At 44.8% G+C, this 21,064-nt stretch overlaps 1 protein-coding gene across 1 annotated transcript; it reads left to right on the plus strand.

Moving 5' to 3' along the window:
• Positions 1-5,217: 5,217 nt before the first annotated feature.
• On the plus strand, positions 5,218-19,195 carry rcor2 (REST corepressor 2; the record flags this gene model as incomplete). The annotated part of the gene is made up of 14 exons (XM_080052253.1): positions 5,218-5,368; positions 10,721-10,846; positions 12,245-12,301; positions 13,756-13,836; positions 14,205-14,257; positions 14,359-14,520; positions 14,996-15,120; positions 15,459-15,528; positions 15,766-16,005; positions 16,152-16,229; positions 16,460-16,517; positions 17,725-17,792; positions 18,053-18,214; positions 18,806-19,195. Exons 2-14 carry the CDS (start codon positions 10,723-10,725, stop codon positions 19,193-19,195), a joined length of 1,668 nt encoding a protein of 555 aa, XP_079908379.1. The 5' UTR covers positions 5,218-5,368; positions 10,721-10,722.
• Positions 19,196-21,064: the final 1,869 nt, after the last annotated feature.

A 21,064-nucleotide genomic window follows, 5' to 3' on the forward strand; every position in this document is an offset into this window, starting at 1 on the left:
TAAGAACATTTAATTTAGTGCATAATAGCTGAAAAAAAAATTAGAATGATTTTTTTTCCCTTAGAAAGGGTCTCATATATGTCCATATTTCTGCGTATCTTGGACCAAGGCCTAGTTGCCGCCATGTTGAAAGCGTCATAGTTGGAATGTCATCAGGTGCATTGTTCTTGTCCTTGAAGGCCACTGTAGCTTCTGTTATTATTTGAAAGGGGTGGGGTTACCCAGGGAGCGTTGCATTCTAGAACTTTGTAGAACTTTGTAGAACTTTCTTGATGATGTCATATTACACACTGCACCTTTAAGTGGCCTCTCAGCCAGTTTTTGGATATCGATCCATAAACAATCTATGTGTGGGCAAAAGGAAAACAAATGCAACTTGTCTTCCTCTTCTTCATTACAGAATCTACATTATGATGAGTGTTCAATAGTCTTGCAGCTTTTATACATCCTGTGGTGGAGCAGCACCAGCCAAGTTGGCATCAACTCAAAGAGCTCAATTTGGCTGGAGAGTTTCAACCTCATTTACTGTAAATGTTACATCCAGAGGCAGATAAGGCAAAGATGGGTAACTCAACTTACTTGGGCCCCAAACTTCCAAGGGACCCACAAAAACGCCTCATATACTTATGGTTAAGATACCTTAAACCTGCAGTGTGTAGAATTTTGGGTTTTATTTACTAGCAGATTTTGTAGAAAATAATTATAATATCCATAAGTACGTTTAATTTAGTGCATAATAGCTGATTAATTTTTTTAGAATTATTATTTTTTTCCTTAGAAAGGGTCTCATATATGTCCATATTTCTCCATACTTTGGACCAAGGCCTTGTCACCGCCATTTTGGAAGTGTCATAGTTGGAATGTCATCAAGTTCATTGTTTAAAATTTAGAATTGTTCTTGTCCTTGAAGGCCACTATAGCTTCTGTTATTATTCGAAGGGGGTGGGGTTACCCAGGGAGCGTTGCATTCTAGAACTTTCTAGAACTTACTTGATGATGTCATATTACACACTGCACCTTTAAACCTGCAGTGTGTAGAATTTTGGGTTTTATTTCCTAGCAGATTTTGTAGAAAATAATTATAATGTCCATAAGTACGTTTAATTTAGTGCATAATAGCTGATTTATTTTTTTAGAATTATTTTTTTTTTCCTTAGAAAGGGTCTCATATATGTCCATATTTCTCCATACTTTGGACCAGGGCCTTGTCACCGCCATTTTGGAAGTGTCATAGTTGGAATGTCATCAAGTGCATTGTTTAAAATTTAGAATTGTTCTTGTCCTTGAAGGCCACTATAGCTTCTGTTATTATTCGAAGGGGGTGGGGTTACCCAGGGAGCGTTGCATTCTAGAACTTTCTAGAATTTACTTGATGATGTCATATTACACACTGCACCTTTAAGATTTATTTATACATTTATTTTGCTTTCACTCTTCACTAAAATGTCCAGTCTTTCTAACAAGACACACTATCTATCAGGAAGTTTAATTTATGCATGTCTCACCTTCAGTGTCCCCCATCTGGCTATCCTATTAAATTATGTGCATCTTTGGAAATGATTCAAATGATACATTATAAAACAAAGACATCTTTCCACCCATTTCACCCTTAATAGCAATGCAATTCTGGATGTTTTTGGCTCTAGCAGCTGTAGCATCTAAAAGTAGGAAAAATTAGTGCACGTAGGATGCAATCAAATTAAAATATTTAGACAATTACTTGCCGGAATGCTATTGAAGTTGCTGTGCACATTTACGGAACAACTCTTTAAAGATGGTTCCTTATGACTATAGTGACCCGCTGACCTTCCATCGGCTTTACCTCAAAGGTGCAATGTGTAATAAAGGTTATTTTGGCGTCATCTAGTGGTGAAAGTTCTCGATTGCAGCGCTCCATTGCGAACCCCTCCCGTTGGCACAATTTACAGAAGCTACAGTGGCCTTCAAGGACAAGAAGATACTAAAGATGGCATCATCCACCACTGCCTCAAGTCTTTCAATACCAAGTGATGAGGTGAAGACACCCACTATATATAATAAAATGGTGTAAGGCTTTTAAGTTTGTCTGTGCTAGAAACATGCCGTTGCAACATGGTGGCCTCCCACATGTAGATATAGAATGCTCATTCTAAAGTTAATGAAAGAAACATCTCCCATTTTCAAGCAATCATACAGAACATATCTATGAATATAATATTCCAATCTGTTCTGAATAATTCCAAAACCTTCACACTGCACCTTTAAGACCTTTAATTTACTTTTCAATTGTGAAAACTCTACGTGCTTCATATAGGGATTTGTATGGATTCGGGACAATGTACAGTACTGGAGAGCAGCTACCTCAACTAAGTGTGTATAGGTAAATAGAGCAACAGGGCTGCAAATCTGTTAGTTATTTCTGATCTCCTTTTGGCACATGGCAAATACACTATGGGCTAAGTGTTCCCTTAAAACAAGTCAGCGTCCACAGAAACATAAAACAACACAGTAATATATTATGTACTATCTGCTTAAGGCATAAAAGCCTGTGTCAGACCATAATGAGTAACATGGTGGTGTGTCATACAGAGTGCACACATCATATCATAATGAGCTGGCAGTGACAGAGGGCATCATCTCACTGTATCTATTAGATTTAGAGTATGTGATGGTCCTCCCATATTACATTACATTCTAGCACATCTGATTGTAGGACCAAGAGTCTCCCTCCTGGGATAACGGAGCAAGTCAGAGGATTAGAGGGAGAGAGGGAGGGATGGAAGGATGGAGTGATGGAGACAGCGGAGGAGAGAGACACTCACCTCCTAGAAAAAGTGAGAAAAGAAGACAGACAAGAGAGTAAAGAATGAGACAGGTGGAGAGAGAGAGAGAGAGGGAAGGAGGGGAGGGGAGGAAAGAAGTGTAAACAAGAGGGAGCCGGAGGGAGAGTGGGAGGGAACGCCGAGCCCTGGAAGATCGAAAAAGAGAAGCAGAGCGAGGAGAGGAGGATAGGGGATGGAGAGAGAGAGAGAGAGAGAGAGAGAAACGGAGTGACGAATGGAGGGGAGAAAAAGGGGAGAGGAAGAAGAGATGCTGTTCATTAGTGAGGATGTGTTGAGCTCCAAGGACTGGACATGGAGAGAGAGAGAGAGAGAGAGAGAGAGAGAGAGAGAGAGAGAGAGAGAGAGAGAGAGAGAGAGAAAGAGAGAGAGTGAGAGAGAGAGGAAAAGCAATGGAATGGTGAGTTCCATGGACACTGACTAATGAGAGGAGGGGGAGGGAGGGATGAGAGGGGAAAGGAGAGGAGGTGGCAGGGGTGAAAATGAGCTGGGGGAGCAGGAGGGGGGGGGGGTAGGAAGTGGAAAGAAGAGGGCTCTGGAGGTGAGCGAAGCGAAAACTGCTTCACTGTGTCACCGTATGGGGGCCGACGGGGGGAGGGGAAGGGAGCAAGTTGCACGTACGCACACACACACCACACACACATAGACACAGACAGACAGACAGACACATAGACAGACAGAAAGACATACAGACAGACTGACAGACAGACAGATACACAGACAGATATACAGACAGACAGACAGACAGACAGACAGACAGACAGACAGACACACACACACACACACACACACACACACACAAACTGCTGTAATGAAAAGCGACACGAGAGGAAGAAGAGGGAGATGGCAAGCGAGGGAGACAGAGAAGTATAGCCAGAGAGAGAGAGAAAGGAAAAGAGAGGGACAGGAAGGTGGCAGAGGAGCATGAGGAGGAAGGAAGGAAGGAAGGAAGATAGGAAAGAAGGAAGGAAAGCCAGAGGAGTCAAATGAAATTTAAAGGGGAAGAATGGGGGAGAAACAGAGAAGAGGAAGGAGTATAAACCAAAATAAATTGAATCGGGCAAGGGGCACAAACTGGGAGAAGGGAGAGGAAAGGAAAGAGGGGGAGGAGGAGGAGGAGGAGGAGGAGAAGTAGGGCAGATAAGGGAGCGAAGGAAGATGGAGAAAGTATTGGGGAAGGGGAAGAATGAGAAAGCAAACGCAGGGAAGATCAAAAAAGATGTGTAGGAGCAGACAAATAGCTACAGAGGAGAAAAAAAAGAGGGAGGAATTCAAGAGCTGGGATGAATGATGAAAAGGAGGAGGTGGGGTGAAGAGGAAGAGGAAGAAGAGGAGGTGATGGCCAAAGAGTGAGTGACTAGAGAGAGAGAGAGGGAGAGAGGGAGAGAGAGAGAGAGAGAGAAAGAGATGCTGGAGGAGTAGGCTACAGGCTGTTACATGTCAGCAGACGGAAGGTAGCAGGTTATGTGCGAGTGTGTGCTATTGTGTTTATTGCCAGCATCAGGTGTGAGGAATCCTGCCCCAGTATTCCTCTGAAACAAACACCCCCTACTATTCTGTGTACACACACACACACACACACACACACACACACACACACACACACACACACACACACACACACACACACACACACACACACACACGGAAGAACTATTTGAATTGTTCGACGTTTTAAATAAAAGGAGAAACCCAAGTAGCCTACATTGAGTGCTTTTTATCTGAGTCATTGCCAGGTCACGCACAAAGTCACGCACGCCCTCGGAGACTCCTCTATCTCTCGTGCGCGCGCACATGTTCACGCGTACGCACACACTCGGTTTAATTTTACCCCCCCCCCCTCCTGCCCTTCTCTTCATCATGCATACATCAGTGCAAGTCTGGACAGCCTGCCTCAGCGCAGAGATGCACGGTTGACGAATCCCTCCGCCGACACACTGGCAAGTAGTCCCTAATTTATGGGATTTTGATAGAGCAGATTAGGAGTCAACAACAGCTACTGTTTTTTTTACAAGTGATAGTGCGCCTTCTTCTCTATTCTATTTAAACGAGGTTCACTGTGGATAATAACTATCGTGTGAATTAGCATATAGGCCTAGGTAGTTTTAAAAGCTGTTTTTTTTAAAGCCTTTCAGTGCGATATGATGGCGATATAAATAATCACTCCAACGTGGCAAATAACATGTGTAGCTACAATAAATACTTGAATTAATAGATAGGCTATACTTAATAGCCTACTTTCAAAGGACTACTTCTTGTCAATCCAAACGGCTGGTTGGGAGAGGCGAACGCATCGGGAGCGGATGTCCACCTCACTTTTCCCCGGGTGTTGTCCGCCTCCCCCGGCACACACACACGGCTGCTCTCCACCATCTCTCTCCCATGCAGTTCACTTCATTGTACCCGACTGGGCTCATCAATTAGGCAAGCATTAAGCCGTTTCAGATGCAATAGTTGTCTTTTGGGCACTTCGAGTAGGACTACACACCGTGGACAGAGGCGCTGTGAAGTTTTGAGTGCGGGGGGAAGCGGAGAGAAGCGAAGCACAGGTACGGCGTGTGACTGTTATATAGACTTCCAACTATTAACGTTACTAATGTAACGCGAGGGGTACTAGCCGCAAGCTAACCGGCTAACGTTAGCATCCCAACCACCAACTAGGGCTGACTTCAGATTGCACTTTGGTGAGGGGGAAGAGAGGAGGGGGGAAATGTCGCCTGTTTTTTATTGTTCATCCTCCAGTAATGACTTCAACCGTCCAAACTGCCTCCGTTTGCTGCTAAACGTCCCGAAAGAGACCAGTAACTTGAGTTTTATTGGTCCAGAGAGGGAGTTTTTTTTGTGTTTTATTTTATTTTATTTGTATACCCCCACGCCAGCAGCAGACATTAGCGTTGGTAGTAGTAACAGCAACGCGAGCGTGGGGAAAACAAAAGGACTTCAAAGTCTGACACACAGCACAAATGACTGCCAAGGAAATATATCCATTGAGCTAACGTGGCCAAGAGAAAACACCGGCTGGGAGTCCACCACCATTTAATTATTTTTGGTGAGGTTTAAAAAGGAACTAATGTATAGGCTAATTAGAAAGTAGAAAAATAAGAAACAGATATCCTACTTATAAATCAGTCCTCTTAGCAATATACTAGTTTTGCCTGTACGAAATACAAAAAGAAGCAACTTTAAACTTACTCTTGAGATCCTTGACCACACCATTAGTCACTTTATTGTCAACGTTATCTGTCAGTAGGCTATAACTGAATCAATAGGCGAGCTGAACCAGACTTAATACAAATGTGTTATTAAATAGGCTTATATTTATTAAACTGTAGGCGACATGTACATTTAAGGGTTTGGCAGTGTGTATGAATTGTTGTTGTTTTGTGGCATAATGCATACTTTGGTCGGATTTCCAAGTATTGAAAGTCAAGGTGTCAAAAGTTCCATGTGTCGTTATGAGAGATGTGAAATTGAATTAGCCTACTAAACATACACTGCTGGTGGAGTAACACGCATGATGACTACAAAAAAATAGACCCTGCCTAGATAGCGAGCAGTTAACGTGTTATAGTTTAAGATAGTCGTGCCACTTGCTAACAGTTGCCGAAATCGACAAGAGATCGAGGCTACCTCAGCGGTGTCCGAGGCTATACCCCGACCCCCCGCCCTCCCCTTTTTATTTTTGAAACTCTCTCTTAACATGAACCTGGCGGCGGGATCATGCAGGGATTCGCGAACTGCTCCCTTTTAGTAGCTGTATTGCTGTAGTGTTCCCCCTAAACGTAAGCACATGGAGATACAGCCATAGCTAAACACATGTCTAGTTCTGGAGGAAGTTAGAAGAGCGGGACAGCTGTTGTAGTTTCTTTAGGGGGGCCCCACCGGGAACCAGCGATAGACAAAGACCCCCAAAGAGAGCCTCAGACACTTGTATTGTCTATCGTAGTTTGGATAGATGGGGTTTAATCTCTTTTGGTTTGCAAGCGTTTCACCTCACCCCATCTAGAGCACAACTGGACATGTTTTTAATCTGTAAATTGATGGAGGAAAAAATAAAGTTAACATGGCACCACGCACGGCTTGTCATATAACTCCGCCGCGTCCGCGCTTTGTTCTGCTCTCATTGCAAGTTAGGTAACTGCCTGGGGATGAAGTTGTCCCGATGTGATGCTGACAGCAAAGTGAAGGCGAATAAGAATGCGGGCTAATTCAATGGGTGTTTATTTACACATTGATCTGTGAGCGATATCGATCTTTTTTGCTTGTGGTCACCTGTCGTTATGTAGGCTATGCGTTTAGGAGGGGAGGGGGGGGGGGGGGGAGTTGTGATGGGTTACTCTCTGCCGTGTGGAGGTGGAGCTGTTTGTGTCCTGAGTTGACCGTCTAGCCTTTTGTGCTAATGTGAGACTCCCTGGCCCAGAGATTGAGGGAGGTAAAAGAAGAGGGGAACAAAATGAGACTCGGCCATGGAATTATATATAGTTGGCCTGGCAGTGACTCCATGACACTTAAAATGAGAGCCCCCTTCATGCAGGAGGGCCCTCATGTTATCCATGGCACGTTTTTTTTTCAGATGTTGCTGTGTTTCTTCAGCATGTATGAACAGGCACACGTGTGCATATATAACAGTTCAATGTATGGCGAGTGCATGCATCACAGACTGGAACTGATGTAGGGCTTAAACTAGGCCATCACATTTCGGACATCTTGATGGTGAGATACAATATGCATGGAGCATGAGATCATGAGATGCATTAAGTATGAGATCAAGTCTTTAAGAATGAACCTAGGTTATTAATGTGTTCTAAATGATTGCATATTTACTGTCAGTCAACAAATCTACTAATCAACTCATTATTTCAGTTCTAAAAATCTGTTATGCCTTTTCAACAAGTAGCACTCTGAAACCATAGTGTTTCTATGGGCTGAAACTAACACATATTTTCATAATCAATTCATGACGGGAGCATGTTCTTAATTAGCCACCAGTGTAACAAAGGCAGAAAGAGTTAACCGGTTTTGGCTCCTGTGATAAAGATATTGATGAAGTGTCGGTTAATACTTTTGCAGGAGAAGATCAGAACTCAAACCTGATCCTCTATCCATCAAATAGTCAAAGTGTTTCAGGTAACAAATAAGAGGGTATCTCTATCACCTCATGTCCCACTTCACTGATACCAGCTGTGATCTTTGTGATTAGAGAGATACCCAGGAATAGAGTGACACTCCAGGGCTACTGACTGAGTGATGGTGAGGGTCATTGAGGTGCTGAGTGTGAATGAGTTCTCATGCAGTGAGGTCCGTGTTTGGAAAATATACTCTGCTCCAGAGAAAACAATGGGAGCGCTTCCAATGCAGCAGCAGCATAAGGTGCCGCTCTACTTTACAAGAGTGTATCAGGTTTTATAGGGTTCAAATGAAAACAAATAGCGGCCAACTCACTAATGACAAAATGATTAACAGATATATCTGTATGGGAGTTTGGGTCATAGGATTGTGTATTGACGGATTGTTGTACACACACAGTATGTAAGTGGTGAGGTTTGACAGGCCTGGGGGTTCTCTGTGTGTGTTACAGCCATGCCTTCAGTGATGGGTTTGACAGGCCTGGGGGTTCTGTGTGTTACAGCCATGCCTTCAGTGATGGGTTTGACAGGCCTGGGGGTTCTGTGTGTGTGTTACACCCATGCCTTCAGTGATGGGTTTGACAGACCTGGGGGTTCTGTGTGTGTTACAGCCATGCCTTCAGTGATGGGTTTGACAGGCCTGGGGGTTCTGTGTGTTACAGCCATGCCTTCAGTGATGGGTTTGACAGGCCTGGGGGTTCTGTGTGTTACAGCTATGCCTTCAGTGATGGGTTTGACAGGCCTGGGGGTTCTGTGTGTTACAGCCATGCCTTCAGTGATGGGTTTGACAGGCCTGGGGGTTCTGTGTGTGTGTTACAGCCATGCCTTCAGTGATGGGTTTGACAGACCTGGGGGTTCTGTGTGTGTGTTACAGCCATGCCTTCAGTGATGGGTTTGACAGACCTGGGGGTTCTGTGTGTGTTACAGCCATGCCTTCAGTGATGGGTTTGACAGACCTGGGGGTTCTGTGTGTCTGTTACAGCCATGCCTTCAGTGATGGGTTTGACAGACCTGGGGGTTCTGTGTGTCTGTTACAGCCATGCCTTCAGTGATGGGTTTGACAGACCTGGGGGTTCTGTGTGTGTGTTACAGCCATGCCTTCAGTGATGGGTTTGACAGACCTGGGGGTTCTGTGTGTGTGTTACAGCCATGCCTTCAGTGATGGGTTTGACAGACCTGGGGGTTCTGTGTGTGTGTTACAGCCATGCCTTCAGTGATGGGTTTGACAGGCCTGGGGGTTCTGTGTGTCTGTTACAGCCATGCCTTCAGTGATGGGTTTGACAGACCTGGGGGTTCTCTGTGTGTTACAGCCATGCCTTCAGTGATGGGTTTGACAGGCCTGGGGGTTCTGTGTGTGTGTTACAGCCATGCCTTCAGTGATGGGTTTGACAGACCTGGGGGTTCTGTGTGTGTGTTACAGCCATGCCTTCAGTGATGGGTTTGACAGACCTGGGGGTTCTCTGTGTGTGTGTTACAGCCATGCCTTCAGTGATGGGTTTGACAGACCTGGGGGTTCTGTGTGTGTGTTACAGCCATGCCTTCAGTAGGGATGGGGATCGTTAATATTTATTGATATCGATACCTTTATCGATACGCCTTATCGATCCGGGTCTTTATCGATACCACTATCGATACTTTTCTATTATTATTATTATAAATATTTTGAAGAAAATTTGATTTTTGGTTTTAAAAAATCAAGTGTATACTATCTATGAAACAAATATATAAATGTTCGCACTTGTTGGTTAATGTATTGTCTACTGTCACTTTTCATCATGTTTTAGTGATTAGGAAAATATTTAGAAAATAAATAATTGTATTTTAAATTCAATTACATTTTTAATAAAATATTGGCATCAGTAGTTTAATTATATATTTTAAAATGATGAGAGCACTATACAACTGTATTACTCATGTTTCTCGCCAAAAACCCAATTTCCCATTCCTTTACGTTACACTTGAACGCATCATGATAACCTAATAGTCGTTTTACTGAGCCATCCTGAACACATCATCACGCAGCACGTCTGAAAACTTTGTTTACTTTTTATGCTAACTAGCTTGTATGCTGCCGATTACAACACGGATTTCACAATTGGATTACTATTTTTAACCGACGGGACAACAAGCTACACAGTCTGTGTGTGTGCGTTTTACCGCTGGTACTTTGTGGATGATGAAGACGGGCCCGTCTGTGGTGCGGCGGCAGCAGCAGCAGGAGGAGTAGACAGAGTCTTTTCAATCCGGAGACAGTCGAAGGTAGCCTACTGCATTTGGCCTTTATTTGATGCACAATGCTGATGTGCTTGGCCATTGAGGTTGTATTCCCCCCTTTACAAGAAATGATTTTGCAACATAAGTTGCATTTCGCTTCTGCTTTACCTTCGAGCTTGGTAAGATAAAGCCAAACCTAGACCTTTTCGCCCGTTCAGCCATCCTCGCGAGCAAAGTTAACTGCCAGACTTCACTTGTTTTACTTTTAATACCTGTTTGCATTTCATTCATAAACATTGGCGGACACGCAGCAGTGATTGGTTTGATTTGATTTAAATGCCGTGACGCGACTCGAGGCCGGACACACAATTGCGTTACAGGACCTACGGGAGGGAAAAAAACGACGAGACTCGATAGTGGTATCGATAAGCCCAAACGTTATTGATTTTCGGGTTTTGAAAAAAGTGGAACCGGGTCCTTGATAGAACCGGGTTTCGATCCCCATCCCTAGCCTTCAGTGATGGGTTTGACAGACCTGGGGGTTCTGTGTGTCTGTTACAGCCATGCCTTCAGTGATGGAGCGCTCGGGGTCCGGGGTCCTGTCCAGGAGCAGAGCCAAGACCGTAACCAACGGCAACAGCCTGCCACACTCTGAGGAGGAGAGCAGCGATGAAGAGCACGCTCACGGTAGACACACACAACACAACACAACACACACACACACACACCTGAAATCTAATCTACACACTGAATTCAACTCTCACTCCCTAAGTTAGAGGTTGGTTTAACTGCTTAATGTCTGGGGTTTGCCATCCTAACATGGAGCCTGTGTTGTATAGGAGACACATTCCCATGGTACAGATGCATCATGCCAGCTGCTCTTGCTGCATCCATTGCATTGCTGCATTAGTCCCAGCACACTGCACTCCTCTGTCGTCTCCTCCCTCTCTCTCCTCCCACCCCCTTCACACACTCTTCCATGCTCATCATCCTCGGCCCACATGCAGCTTTCCTTCCTCCCTTCCTCCCTTCTCTCCTTCACACACTAACTTGCTCTTTAACACATTTCTTTGAGAGATTTTCAACAGTTTAGCTGGGAGGGGTTAGGGAACGTTCCAAAGCATTTCATTTACCAAGGTTTCCCCATTCTGGTCTGAGACTGCATCACAAGCCACCATTCCTAACCTAATACAATCACAACTTTATTCGTCACATTTCAATTTTACAGTCGCCCTTCCATCTTATTTTTTGCCTCCTTTTATACTCTCTTTTCCTTCCATCCATATTTCTCCCATGGTTCCTCACCCCCTACATCCGGCCTCTCTCTCCACCCATCTACTCTAGTTTCCACTATATGCCCGTCTCCTCCCTTCCTGTCTCCTGTCCCTGAGGAAAGTGTAATCTGTCTCTTCCTCCTCCTGGTCCCTGCCTCTCTCATATAGTCTCTCTCCCCTCCTAGCCCTGCAGCCTCTTTACCACAGCACTAATTACTTAACGTCTGACTTCCGCTCTCTCTCTCTCTGTCTCTCTCCCTTTCTTTCTCTCTCTCTCTCTCCTCCATCCCTCAGTGTGCGTCCGTATAACCGTCGCTTAGTGATGAGCTATAAGATGCTGAATCTGTCATCACGATAAGAAAAAAAATCACGCATACAAATATTTCTCACAACATATATGCCTCTGATTGGAATAGCTGTCTGGTAAAAAGAGATCAGATATATAGTGCTATTTAAAATCTCTTTGTTGAACAAATAGTCGAAATAACAGTCCAGTCTCTTACTACGAGTTCTAAGGATTGAAGGGGGGAGTCCCTTTGGGTGGCAGTGCAACTCCACTCACCCTGATCCAAAAATAAATAAATCCTTTTTGGAAAACGGTAACCAAGTTTACATTTTGACTGCAGTTTTCAAAGCGATAGTTTTGGGGAACTTTTCTTTGTTCCAGAAAAACAAAAAAAAGGACTCTCCTCCCGTCATGTCTTCCTGTTATCCACCCTCTTTATCCCTACAGCTCTACCCATCCCCCTAGGAACTAAACACTCATATTGGTCTTGTGTCTCTCTCTTTTTTTTTTTTTTTTTTTTTACAGACAGTATGATCAGAGTGGGCGGAGACTACCAGGCTCAGATCCCTGAGTTCAAACCAGGTAAGAGGAAAGCATGAGAGAAAGAGAGCTGACAGAGGGAATTTAATCAAGACAAATAGAAAGAGAGAGAGGAGGGGGGGGCTGAGAAGGATACATAGAGGTGAGGAGACATATGGAGGACATTGAAATGGAGGGGAATGCAGATTGATGAGAGGAATGAACCAGTGTTACTGAGGAAATCTAGCAAAGGTCTAGAATGTTGTATTTCTATTCCTTTTCCTTGAGCTAAACCAAATGGATTGCTTTCCTGTTTTGCCCTACCTGTTTAAATTGGTAGACACAAGACACACATAGGACACAAAAACTGACTCCTCCATCTTATGTAAAGACAATCATTTTCACAAATGGGCAATGTGAGAAAATAATTGATGTATACGACAAGAAATATGCTTTCTCCACACTACTTTGATTGACAGCTTTACATGCCTTACATTCATTCTATAAATGGTAAAATGGTAAATGGACTTGACTTATATAGCGCTTTTCTAGCCGATTTTCTCAGCCCCAAAGCGCTTTACATATCTTACCACATTCACCCATTCATACACACACTCATACACCGATGGCAGTAGCTGCCATGCAAGGCGCTTTCTGAACCATCGGGAGCAATTTGGGGTTCAGTGTCTTGCCCAGGGACACTTCGACATGTGGCGGGTAGGCGGGGAATCGAACCTCCGACCCTGCACTTCAGAGGCAATTTTCCTACCCACTTCGCCACTGCCGCCCATATAAAGGTCAAGTTGTCTTAAAATAAAATAAAATAAAATGTGTTATGTTTTAAAGTCTTTGTTAAATATATAAAAAGGGTTAGCCGTGCAAAAGTCAAACCATTTATTTTATTCATAACTTCAAAAAACAAATAATAACCATGTCTGATGTGGCTGTAGCTATGTTGTTTTCTTTTTTTTTACTTAGTTTGAATACAATTTCACGAGGAGAGAAAAGGTTTAAAGATGGTTGAATTGGGCTCCGTGAAACACTGTGATACCTGACAGGAGTCGTGCTAGATGTAAAGTGATGAGGCCAGGGAGGAAGCGTGCAGCAGCCTCTCTCGTCACGTCAGTGCACAGCTGTTGAATTCCCAAGAGAGTCCACCATCTCCACATCACTGTCTTCTCCTGGGTTCTCCCACTAACCAAGAGAGAGCCAAGATGGAGTCTGAATAGAAACACATTCACACTACGGGGAGGAAGACAGGGAAAGTTCTTAATAGGAGGTTTAAAAAGGAGACATCCAGGGAGAGACAGGGAGAGGGAGTTCAGAGACCTTAAAGGGTGTGTGTGTGTGTGTGTGTGTGTGTGTGTGTGTGTGTGTGTGTGTGTGTGTGTGTGTGGGTGATGAAAAGAGGTGATTGAGTGATAAACATATAGAAACACTTCAAATAATACATGGATTTAAATGGTAAATGTGTTTGTTTTGTTAAAAAAAAATGTCCCCGTTTGTTTTCATCACAGACAGTCCAACGCGCTTCAATGAGAAAGACCACAGGAGCATGTTGGTCTGGTGTCCCAACAGCCTGCTTTCTGATGCCATGTGTAAGCATGAGACACACGTACACATGGAGACACACACACACACTTACACACACCTGTACAAGCTTAACAATGTGACCTTCAGTTAAATGGCTCGAGAACAGCAATTAAAACTTGAATTCTCTGTTTTCCTTTGCACTCGTTTTTCTCTCACTCACTTACCCTTTTGTCTTCATCTCTCTATCCCTCATTTCCTTTCCCTCATATCTTCCTTTTTTATTAATGTCTTCCTCCTTTTTTCTCCCTCTCCCTCCTCGTTCTTCTTTTGTTCCCTCCACCATACTATTGTTGATTCTTTGTTTCTCTCTTTTCGTGCACTACATTTCTCCATCTCCTTCTTTTCCTGACGTTTTCCTCTCCTCCTCTCCCAGTGGACGAGTACATCCTGATGGCCAAAGAGAAGCATGGTTACAACATGGAGCAGGTAGGGCAGAACGACACACTCACACCAAAGGATCATTCCACTCATCAATGTGCAACAGAAGAGAAACTAATCCAAATGTCTGACCCTGTGTGTCCCTTCAGTCTCTGGGCATGCTGCTATGGCACAAACACGACGTGGAGCGATCGCTGGCCGACCTGGCCAACTTCACCCCCTTCCCAGACGAGTGGACCGTGGAGGACAAGGTGCTGTTTGAGCAGGCCTTCAGCTTCCACGGCAAGAGCTTCCACCGCATCCAGCAGATGGTGAGAGACCAAGAAATCAACATGCGCACTCTCATCATTTTTGGTGCAGAACTTGGTGTTATTTTCCCCAGTACCTGAAGGAGAAGTAAGTGATATGGTCCTTTTAGCTAACTTCCTCTCAGTGACTGCAGTTAGCAGTCCCCTCCCTCGTCCCTACGTCACCACCACATGAACACGCAGACGTCTTCATCAAATAGTGCCGCGATGGAGAGCAGCGAGTCATCGTTCATGTGAACAGAGACCCGCCTCTTTATAGCACTCTGTCTCCTGATTGGAAAAGAAAAACAGCGGGATACTCAAAATTGTCTGGCAATTACTGCAAAGCTGAATGACTGGGAGACCTGTGTTATTAACTGCGCATACTGTTTAAGTGATATGAATATAGAATGATTTATCACGTATATTAACAAATGAATATCACTTACTTCTCCTTTAATCCCTGATCATTTATTGATTGTAATGTGTTTGCGTTTAGCTTCCAGACAAGCTGATCTCCAGCCTGGTGAAGTATTACTACAGCTGGAAGAAGACCAGGACCAGGACGTCCGTCATGGACCGACAGGCCAGGAGGCTAGTGAGCAAGAGAGAGAAGGAAGACAGGTATGAGAGTCTAATGTTCCCCCTGGGACGACTGAGGGAGAAGAGGGAGGGATGAGCAGGGACAACAGAGGGAGAAGAGGGAGGGATGAGCAGGGAGGAAACAATATGTTATCTGAAATGACTCGACTGAGATGTGACATTAACTAAACTCCTTTTGGTCAATGACACTACATAAGCACCAGCATACTGGGAAACAAGAGTCTCATGAATATCAATGAAATGCTTTGATAGGATTTCTGGTCATTTTCAGTCGACATTCTCAAGCATTTAAGAAGTAGACAATTGGCAAGGGACCAGGCTTAGCCAGTTGAGTGAAATGTTCCTTTTCCCACTTGTAGTAATGAAGACGCAGAGGAAGTTGGTGACCCTGGCAGCGACAGTGACTTTGAGATCGATGCCAAGAAAGAGGTGAGCACTATGAAGCGTAATGGTGGTTGTGTGTGTGTGTTTGTGCATGCCTATATAAACACACTTTTCTGTTGTATTAGTCATGACCTACCTGGAGAGATCGCCTTGCCAAATTAATTGCATCTTTATTCTTTCATTTCCGATACATAATTGTAATGCTTGCCGTTCTGGTAAACAGCTATCATTCTGACAGAGCCCGACGTCTTAACATGTGTTGCGCTGTGTGTGTCCACACAGGCAGTCAAGCAGAACCCCAGCAGCACCAGCTCAGACAAGGCCACGCCCAGCCGCTCGGGCCCGGTGAAGAAGGAGAGCATCGGGGCTCAGTACCGCCACCACCCGCTCCGAGCGCGCCGCCGGCCGCCCAAAGGCATGTACCTGGAGCAGGAGGACATCACCTCTCTGTCTGCCTCCCACGACGCAGGGGTGCTCACCGTACGACAGCTGGACACACAGCTGGTGTCACTCAAGAGACAGGTACAGCAATACTACCGGCCTTTATGCCTCCTTTCCACTGACAAGCACGGTTCGGTTCGGCACGGTTAACCCTAGATCTAGTCCCGCTAATTACTTCAATTAGCCAGTTGAACTTAGCTGCTCCCTCTTTCTTGTCTTCTTTTCAGGTTCAGTCTATTAAACAGAACAACAGTAGTTTGAAACAGGGCATAAACCAAGGCGTGGACACCTTCAGACCTGCTGAGGTAAGTCCATTTTCTCTACGTTTTCCCTCATTAATATCCCGCGTCTCTCCCCTCTATGGTCTTTATGTCAAAGCATTTAATCTCCCTGCCCTTCCCCAACTCCCTCCAAATATTCTTTCAGCCCTTGTGGGACTGAGATTAGTCTTAATCTGCTCTTTTCTCTCATGCTGTCCTTTTCAGCCCTCATTGTCTCTCTCTCTTTCAGCCCTCATTGTCTCTCTCTCTTTCAGCCTGCCTCTAAGATGAACTCTCGTTGGACCACAGAGGAGCAGCTCCTAGCAGTGCAGGGTGAGCATGGCCTGCCTTCCCTCCTACTGAGTCACAGGCACAAGTCAAAGTGTTGGACACATGTATATTCATATTTTCCCCTCACACACTCACTCCCTGCCTGTGTCAGTACTGTAGAATCACTGATACATGCAGTGCAGAAGATGGCTCCTGAAATATAACAGCATAGGCCTTTAGTTGGCAAGTGTTGAGTCTTTTAATTGAGGTGGCTAGAAAAAAATAATTTACATTTTAAAGTTCCCCTCTGAGCTAAAGTTTACAGGATGTATTGGCCTTAAAAACCCATCTGGCACTACATCTACTGCCATGTCTGTTTATTTAAGTTCTCCTGTTGTAATGCATTTTAGAAACAGATTCCAGCTGTGATTGAAGTGAACTAAAGTTCAGAGTCAAACCGATGTTTCGGTGACGCTTAAGAGAAGTGAAGCGAAGCAGCTGCTGTTCCAAATGAGTGAAGAGACAGTTGTCTTCACTGAGGGTTATTCATTAAAGGAAGAGTTGTGCCTGGTGAGTGTCTGTTGTTAGTAATGGACAGCAAAGGGCACCAAACTGCATAGACTGGTGTTTAGTAAATGACTTGCTGTTGGATGATCTGACAGAATATTGCTGACTGACTGAATAATACCTTTTTAAAGTATCAAGAAAAGCAGTGGAGATTTCAGTCTCTGCCGTTCAAATCTATAAATGTCAGAAAGACAACATCCCTCATTCCTTTCCCCTAGCAGCTGTAGTCAGCGTGCCTTTGAGCAAAGCGTTTAACCCCCGGCGACCACAGCTGTTTAGTGCAAGCAGAGGAGGAGAAAGGAGAAGCTGAAAGACATGAGTTAGTGTGACGTGTGTGTGTTTTAGAGTGTGACGTAGGACAGGCCTGGAAAAGAGCAGGTGCACTCAGCCAGTCGACCTTAGGCCAAGGTGAACAGGAAACCCAGGAGCCTGCTCACACTATGTTCACTCTACACACACACACACACACACACACACACACACACACACACACACACACACACACACACACACACACACACACACACACACACACACACACACACACACACACACACACACACACACACACACACACACACACACAGCCATGTTTCTCTGAGACTGAACACACTCTGCTGTTGTTGCCTTTTGATAGCAACATATGGCTTCTGAGTGATGTATGTAGAGATGGTGTTAACCTGACGTTTGTTTTCCTTTCCAGCTATCCGTCGCTATGGCAAAGACTTTGCAGCCATCGCCGAGGTGATAGGAACCAAGACACCTGCTCAGGTGAGCACCGACTTTCTCAGGAGTTGAATTTAGGAATATTTTGTGAATCACCTCCTTTTTATTCTGACCTCCATCCATTGAGCAGTTTACTTTGTGTGAGCGGTCTATCAGCTTTTCATCTGCTCCCGTTTAGGTTTATAATCTCCATTATCCCTCCTTTTTAATGTATCTACTGACCTCCACGGGGTGCCTCTGTGTCCTTGAACTCAGCACAACTTTGAGTCCTCTCTCCTTCCTCCTGTGTGTGTGTGTGTGTTCAGGTGAGCTCGTTCTTCGTGAGCTACCGGCGGCGCTTCAACCTGGACGAGGTGCTGAGGGAGTGGGCAGCGGAGCAGGTGGCCTCCAGCAGAGACCAGAGAGAGCCACGCAGGAGCAGTGAGGACATGTCTGCTGCTACTGACGCAGCCAACGAGGAGGACGAGGTGAGCTGCAACCTCTCACACACAGTGAATAATCCACACATCACTTCTAAACATGTTTGTATTTAGCCTAGCATAAAGAGGAAATGGCTAGCCTGGCTGTGTCCAAGTTCAAGCACAGACCTACGAACATATCTGAACTAAGATTATTAATAAGTTGTATTTTTTTAAATGCATTTGCTTGATTAGTACACAAACAGAAATGTATAAAACGACCTGTGAGCTGTAACCTAATGGCCTCGCACTGGGTTTTGTCAGGTGTGTTGTTGCCTTTGTGCCACATCTGTTGCTGTAGCAGCAGAAACTGCATAAAGATGAAGTAGTCCCTCCACAAAGTTTCATATTTACTATATTTAGTTTGTTTATTAATTAAACAATCAAATAAACCTGTCTCATTAGTGACTTCCTGTACAGTATAAAACTGCTTGACTAACAGGACTATCACCTTAACGCTGAGTCTTACAGTCCATGTCGTGTTGGTGCTGTTGGTTGACATTCATACCTCCATAGTGTAGATTCCAAAGCAGGTGGTTGTAGCATGAAGTTCCAGCTCTCACGTCTCTGCTGTTCTCCCTCCCACTCTCTCTCTCTCAGGTCAAAATGGAGGACTCTCCCCCGGAGGCGGCTGGGGGCAGTGGCTCCTCTCCCCCGTCGTCCAGCCAGACGTCCCTGTGCCAGCCTCCTCCTCTGCTGCGCCCTGCCCCTCCGTCTGCTCCCCCCAGCCTCCTGCGTCAGCCCCCTCCACTGCAGACGCGCCCGCTGCAGAGCCGGCCTCCACACAACCACCCCCCGCCCCCCCTCATCAGGCCCGCTGTCACCACCTCTACCACCACCTCTGCCTCCAGCGGGAGCTCCAGCCTCAGGGCCTCACCTCCAAACCCTTCATCCACCACCTCCTCCTCCTCCTCCTCCTCCTCCACTACTGCAGTGCCGATGCCTCCATCGCTGGTCGGCCTCAAAGTGGAGCAGACCAACTCGCACTGATACCAGCACACACACACACAACAAGAATAGGAACACACACACCACACAAACAAATTAGCATGCAGACGGACACATGGACACAAGTTGTTTTCTCTGCCTTCATCCTGTAAGTCCATCGCTCCTAGCTTATTTTTTGTTTAGTTTTTTTTCTGGGACCATCACGCGTCACATGATCCATTGAACACGATCAGGACCTTTAGGTGACATCACAGCTCTTAAAATGTGTCAAGAAGAGTGAGGAGCCCCCCGCATGTCCACTATGTAAGTCAGTAAGTAGCCTATATAAAAATGCCTACCTCCGTAAAAACACACAGACACACTACAAACAAGCTAGGAGTTTAAAACAAACACTACCCACACCCACACACACCTACACCTCTCTGAAAACAAACCAGAAGAGACACTGGATCATCAAGCTGTTGAAGAAAGTCCTGTCCACAGAGTGAAACCCACCTGCTTGTTTCCATGGCAACTGCTGAACATCTGGATGGCAGAGGCGTGTGGTTGAACACACACACACACACACACACACACACACACACACACACACACACACTATAAATATATATATATATACATGTACTGTATACTGTAGGTTCCACTGGGCAGGTATCAAGTCATCCAAACAACCTTCAGGAAAATGAAATTCTGAACAAATGAGGGAAAGAGAAAATGAGGAAGACCGAAGAAGAGTTGCCCCCACCTGAGCCAAACCTTAGCGGTCACGTAGATTTAGAAAAATCATTCCGGGGGCTGAATATGATGTGAAGAAATACACCTTTACCTGTTGAGCTGTGCCTTGAACCCGGACCCTCACAGAGGAGCAAAAAGGTACTTGAGCTAAGAAAAGCAGGCTCTGTAATGGAAGCTGTTTATCCTCATGGCTTTTAATGTTGGTGCAAAAAAATTGAGAAACGAAGAGCCAGAGGCTCTTCTCTCATAGCCATGTATGACTAGTATTAACTGGAGTGATGTTTTCCTATGTTTTTGACTAGACCTTTAAAGTGAGCCCTAGGGTAGGCAGTTATTGTAAGTAGTTTAGATAGTTCCTACTTTATTATTATGATGATTATTGACTGAGCACTTAGGAAAAAAAGAGCCTTCAAACACAGGACTGGACTTTGCCTCACATCACAAGAAGACGACGTTTGTCATCTGGATCTTTCACTGCTTTATGGCCGTTACTTGCTACCAATGCAACGTTAGCCTCTGTGTGTAAGACATGTGTCGAGGACTGTTCTTTAAACCAGGTTTACAGAGTGAAGGGGAACTGTCCACCCCTTTCCGACCTCCTACAGACACTGAAAACTGAAATGTTCTGCCAAAGTCTGTTCTTGCTTTAAAGCTCAGTGTCCCACAGAATCCCCACGTCTCCAGCAAGCTGTTGAGCTTCAGAGGAAAGTTTGTTTGGACTTTAAACATGGCTAGTGGCTGGCTTCCTACAAGAGGACATGTAATAAAACAAAAGCTCTTAAAGAAATGGGTCTGCATTTTGGGATATAATGTATTTGCTTTCTTGCCGAGTCAAACGAGGAGATGTGTTCCACTTTCATTTCTGTATGGTAAATGCTAAGCTAGCTAGCATAACTGGAGGGGGAACCAGACTTTTTTTTTGACAGTGAACACCTCTAAAGCTGACTATAAGTGTTTTATCCGTACAAAAACGTGTAAAACCATTCCAGTGTTTTTTGCCGGACTATTTCTTGTGCGGGACCACTAACTTCCTGTAGTTAATGCTGACCAGCCAAGAAATAGTCCTGCACATTACCCCCTGTAAAATGATGGGTTGTTTTTTGTACTTTTGTCATTCGGATGTATCAAATGAGATGTTTGTAGGTTTGCCATTACCTCTTGAGGTCAAAGGGCAAC

The sequence above is a fragment of the Ammodytes marinus genome (assembly GCF_949987685.1).
Source record: "Ammodytes marinus genome assembly, chromosome: 23".
In the NCBI taxonomy this organism is placed as follows: Eukaryota; Metazoa; Chordata; class Actinopteri; order Uranoscopiformes; family Ammodytidae; genus Ammodytes; species Ammodytes marinus.